The following is a 5,515-nucleotide window of genomic DNA, read 5'->3' as shown; positions in this document are numbered from 1 at the left end:
GCCCCATCCCTGGAAGTGTTCAAGGCCAGCTTGGATGGGACTTGGAGCAACCTGTCTAGGGGAAGATATGGCAGTGGTTGAAACGAAATGATCTTTGAGGTCCCTTCCCACCAAAACCCTGCTAGGACTCTTTATTCACTAGCTGAAAGATAATTAAAATAATAAAATAGTTATTGAGCTTGAGAAAGGCAAGAGATGAAGCAGCTCTGTTCTTTCTGCTGGGTGAGCTGCCTCTCCAGATGGTGTGGCAGAAGAACATCCTGGCACAACCTGACTTCCGTGCCATAGCTGGCAGTCTCAGGCTCTTTGCAGGAAGAGATGCACTCCCTTCTGGGAGGGGGAGCCTGGGCTATTTGGCACTCTGCACAGGATTCTGAATTAAATGGGAACTTCACCAAGGGTACTGACTTGCAGGCTTTCCACAGAGCAGATGTAAGAACTTTGCATGATCTCGTATCTCCCCTTGTAAAGCTCCACTGTATTAATGAGGGTTCAAAGGAGTGCATTTCATCCACTAGAACTCCTCAGAGGAAAAAAACCTCTTGTGAAAAGACTTCTAACTGAATTCAAGGCAAATACTTCAGGGAGCAGGAGATGAAGTCCTGTATCAGAGCTAACATGAAAAGCAGAAAACAAATATTTAGCAGGTAGGTGAAGACACTTGTGTACCACAGCCTGTGTAAAAGCTACAGTGATTGTTTCTGTGCAAACACACCCTTTAGCTCTTAAAAGCATCTGATGAGCTGGAGGACTCTGCTTTTGACTTCTGCACTTTGTCTTTAAATCAAGATGCACTAATTTGCACTCCTTATCCCATAATGCCATGACTTTTACAGCAGTCAGCAGGGATGGGGCCCTGTTTCTGCACAGCAGCTGAAGAAAATGTCAAGTACAAAGACACACACTGCTCCCTTGATACAAATTAGCTGATCATGTAAATGGGGAAACAGGGAACTCTGACCCTATTAGAGCAAAATGTGGATAGTGGATTAACGCTCCAGACTTCTAATTAATCACAATGTGTCTCATCCTTCTGATTGCAGCTGAGTAGGCCATTCTTCTAACTTAAGCCCACAGCTGCCCAGGGTTAGCACTTAGCTGTCAGCCCAGCTCCTTGTTCAGCTTTGGCTGAGGAGACAAAGGTGCAATCCTGAATGTCTCAAAAGTAGGTTTCAGAAACACTCAGAAACATCCTTGCATGTGAACTATACTTTTATTGTGTGAATACTTAAAAAAACTCCATACATCTTAAATTCTAAGAACTGAGTAACACTCTGCACTGTTTATGCTATTTTCCCATACAGAAAAAAGTACAGACCAGTACTGATCATAGTTCTTTTTTTCTAGAACATGCACAAAGTGTTTCATACAAACTACAGTAGCATTGAAGTTTTACAGCTTTACAGAAATGGGAATTCCAAAATTTGTTACACACACACCGAATTTGTTTGAAAATAACACAGATTAATCTAATTTGTTATTATTTCTCAGGTAAAACTTGTGTATCACTGAACTGCTACAGGAAGATATATATTTAACTACTTATTTTTTATCCAACTTTTAGACCACATTTTAAGAGGAATACTGCAAATGCATTGAAGCCATTGAGTCAACAGACACTATGCTGCCCCCATAAAGTATTTCAGTAATAGGATCTCTCTTCTCAGTTTTAAGGCATCTGAAATTCAAAACAAACTGAGCTTCTCACTGTCAGAAGCCAAACTAAGAAATTCTCTCCACAGAAAGACACAGCACGTTAGTTTCAAAAAGAGCTATTTTAAGGCAATCTGCCACTGCTCCAGGCTGCATACAAACCACAGCTATCCTGTCCTTCCCTCACCTGTTCTGGTTTCTAAAACAGAACAGAGAAATCTCAGTGATGGAAGAAAAAACGTGCACAATACATATTCAGACAAAAGGAGTTAAAAATTTAATCTAAAATCTAGAGTCTAAACAAACGCCATGTAACACGCTTTTACTATTCATAAAAGGAGTTCCCTTTTCCATCTCACACTACAGAAAAACAGCACTGAACTGTAACACTGATTCTTCAGTTATCTACAAAACAGTGGAAAAAATAAGAAAACTAAAATCTAACTGAATTTGTTACACAGCATCACTGGACTTTGGACCCACAGGGATTTCAGTAGGGGTGGTAGCGGGGCCCTGGGTTGTAGGAGTTGTAGCCATACTGTCCATAGTGGGAGGAGTAGGATTGTCCTTGTCTGTGCTGCTGGTAGTTGTTACCCCAGCCTCTGTCTGGCCTCTGATTAGATCTGTAGTCACCTTGCCAGTTGTATCTGTCCCCTCTAAAGTATCTGCCATCTTGAAACCTGCAATGAGAAGATAGATCAAAGTCTGGCATAAATTATATCAAGGCTAAAAAAATGAATTATAATGAACTCAACATTTGGCAGTTTTCATGAAACTATCATGTAACTGTTAATACACTCAAATATTTATATGTATATATGACAAATTCATATATACACATATACAAACTCAACAGCTGGAAGTTTTAAGAGAGACTCAAACAGACCAAAACTCTAAAAATCAACCCCAAGGCACATCTGTAGTGCATCAAAGCCAGGTTCCATCCAGCAGCTTCAAGGCTGAAAGCTTTGGCAAAGCAGGTTTCAGTACAGTTACAGCCACCTAACAGCACTGAGTCCTGGAATCTGAATATTCCCTCAAATACATACAACTGCTAAAACACTGCTTCTTTACCAGTTGTACTCAGCCATTGTTCAGTCTCAATTTTGTCTTTTCAGCCCTATCTCAATTTCTATCAAGGCTTGAGCTGCCTCATAGTAATTTTGTTTGCAAATGGTGTGGTGCAGACAAACATTTGCAAAAAGTTCACTTTGTGACCATAGTGTAGGTGTAAGAGTTCATCAGTTCAAAGAACCACCAAGTTTTTGAGAACCTCTTAAACTATCACCTGTTTTTAATCTGATTTAATGACAAGCTTCAAAGGTGAGGAAAAGTTACAATGTTGTCCTCCTTTTCTTCAGATAAGGCACAAATCCTATTTAGATATTTAGCTAAGAAGTTTTTCCAGTTGTTGGCTGGACTGAGTTTAACTACTTTATATTAAAGGCTGATGTTAGAATTCCCAAATGTACTACATGCTGTAATTTTTGTTTTTCAGTTCCTCAAAAACCTGTCCAAAATTCAGTAAAAAGCTGCAATTACATCTTGAAGAAATAATTCAAAGTATTTTGCTTTGGCAGGTAACAATGTACTTGCCAGACAGATTGGATGATTGATTTTACAGTCACTTCTACTGAATAAAAGAATTACAGGCTAATCTTGAAAATATAGCAAATATTTAGCTTACAAATGAAATGCTTTCTGGACAGCTAGTAACAAATAATCACACTAGCAGCCTGTTCCTTTGCACATCTTCCTGCCAGTTATCATCCAACATAAGACAGGCTGCTTAGTTTTGCAAAAGTCTTATCTTTCCCCTCTGGAAAAATGTATCTGGCTGAGCAATAACAAACCCAGGGCAATGGGTTCAGTGGTTCCAGCTCATTCTTTACTAATAAGCAAATAATTTAGTTCTTTTATGTTCAATGCAAAAACTTTGCCAGCCAGGAGAAAATGTAAAACCTCATTACCTTTCAGAGAAGACTATATTTCCTCTTAAACAGACTCTAGAACAGACTCCTATATTTCTGAAATCAATTATCATTTAAGTGTGCTTGTGAATTAACCACAATTAAAAAGCAAAACCAATACCGATCTCTGTTTCTCTGGTTGCCACCAGATCTGTTTCTCCATTCTTCAACTATAGGAGGGGGGTCTGCAGGGCGTTTTAGATACTCTTGGTATTCCTCATCATCCGACGTGAATCGATGGGCAAACATCATCTTGTAATCTGGGGGCATGTCAGCCAAGGAGGTCATTCTGGGAACTTGAAACATGAACACAACAAAAGTGGCTTTAGCAATGTATGAACACTCTCATTGTAATAACAGCCAAAATCCATGTACTGGAAATGAAGGACAAGGAAAAGTTACACTCAGATTAACACAGCTGTTGGGTTTTGGGAAGACAGCATAGATGCCTCACAGAAAAAAGCACTTCAGAACACGCACTCCATCTACTCCTGACACTGACTTTTGACAGGAAAGCAATTCCTACAATCAACTTCAAAAGTAGAATACCATGCAAAGCCTACAGATACCCATAACCAGCACTCAAGACACGCAAAATAATCAGATTTATTCACAGTAATTTATGTGTTAATAACTTGATTCAGGGAAAGGTCAGCACCTAAGAAGATGATGAATTACCTCATAATATGACTATCTGATGAGATTTGTGTTTAAGGCCTTAGTTCCTTTATTTTTGTATATATGCATTTGCCGTTTACATGTTGGTGTTACCTGGTATTATCCATCAGCAAAATCTCCTCTTAACAGTGAATCAGAAAGGCTCTAAGCCCACTGTTTTAACGAGCCCCACATAATTTAAAACACTTACACTATCTGGCTCTGGACTACCAGAATAAGCTCTTCTGCTGTCTCCCAAAGATTTGCTGGCAGGACCCCAAGAGCTAAAATACACAAAATAAACACCGTCAATGCCCAAGCACAGCCCGGGTCTCGGGTCAGTGGGGTGCTCCCGGGGAATCCTGCGGCGCTCCTGCAGCGGCCTCAGCCATCGGTGTCCGCTGCTGCCCCAGAGCCCCGGGCAGCCTCCCCCGCCAGTGGCAGCAAGCAGCTCCCTGAGGCAGGTGTAGGAGGTATTCCTGCAGGAATAACTCATCCTCCTTTCCTCCGCCAGCAGCTAACCTCGTTAGTTTTTCATTACGGACTATCTCTAAGGAACTTCGCTCCTCAAGCCTGAGGGCGGCGGGGGTAGCACTGCCCTGAGGGGAGCCGCCGCTCCAGCTTCCCCTGAACAGCTGGAGGTGCTCCCCTCCATAAATAACAGTTTATCCTCTTAATATCATCTTCATCCCGCGGGGGAGACGGAGGGGGCTGGCTGCCCCGGGGCGGCTCCGCCGGAGCCCCGTCCCCTCACAGCGGGCCGGACCGAGCTGAGGGGGAACGCGGGGGTCGCTCCCGCTCCCTCCTCCCTCACAGCCTCCCTCCCTCCCCCGCATCAGCCCCGCCGCCCCTCACCGCGCCTCACTCGCCGGATCAGCGCCGCGATCCCGCCTCTTCCGGGCCGGGCCCCGCCGCTTCCCGCGCCGGGGCGGGACACGAGACACACCGGGGCGGGACACGGGGCACACCGGGGCGGGACACGGGGCACACCGGGGCGGGACACGGGACACACCGGGGCGGAACACGGGGCACCGGGGCGGGACAGAGCGCACCGGGGCGGGACACGGGACACACCGGGGCGGGACAGAGCGCACCGGGGCGGGACAGAGCACACCGGGGCGGGACACGGGACACACCGGGGCGGAACACGGGGCACCGGGGCGGGACACGGGACACACCGGGGCGGAACAGAGCACACCGGGGCGGGACAGAGCACACCGGAGCGGGACACGGGA

The 5,515-nt window shown here is 44.7% G+C and overlaps 1 protein-coding gene across 3 annotated transcripts; it reads right to left on the bottom strand.

The window, feature by feature from the left end:
- Positions 1 to 1,194: 1,194 nt before the first annotated feature.
- On the bottom strand, positions 1,195 to 5,198 carry RAMAC (RNA guanine-7 methyltransferase activating subunit). Of its 3 annotated transcripts, XM_063169796.1 has the most exons (4): positions 5,136 to 5,198; positions 4,492 to 4,564; positions 3,745 to 3,919; positions 1,195 to 2,333 (listed from the first exon to the last, which is right to left on the bottom strand). In XM_063169796.1, the coding sequence occupies exons 3-4, from the start codon at positions 3,909 to 3,911 to the stop codon at positions 2,144 to 2,146; spliced, it is 357 nt and encodes a 118-aa protein (XP_063025866.1). In that variant the 5' UTR covers positions 3,912 to 3,919; positions 4,492 to 4,564; positions 5,136 to 5,198; the 3' UTR covers positions 1,195 to 2,143. The 3 variants fall into 3 exon arrangements, with proteins under 3 accessions (XP_063025866.1, XP_063025865.1, XP_063025864.1); XM_063169795.1 differs by lacking the exon at positions 4,492 to 4,564 and having other exon boundaries at positions 5,136 to 5,183; XM_063169794.1 differs by lacking the exons at positions 4,492 to 4,564; positions 5,136 to 5,198 and having other exon boundaries at positions 3,745 to 3,929.
- Positions 5,199 to 5,515: the final 317 nt, after the last annotated feature.

Source organism: Melospiza melodia, chromosome 15, assembly GCF_035770615.1.
Source record: "Melospiza melodia melodia isolate bMelMel2 chromosome 15, bMelMel2.pri, whole genome shotgun sequence".
Lineage (NCBI taxonomy): Eukaryota > Metazoa > Chordata > Aves > Passeriformes > Passerellidae > Melospiza > Melospiza melodia.
Note: the sequence above shows the minus strand (reverse complement) of the source record. Positions and strands in the feature narration are given on the sequence as shown.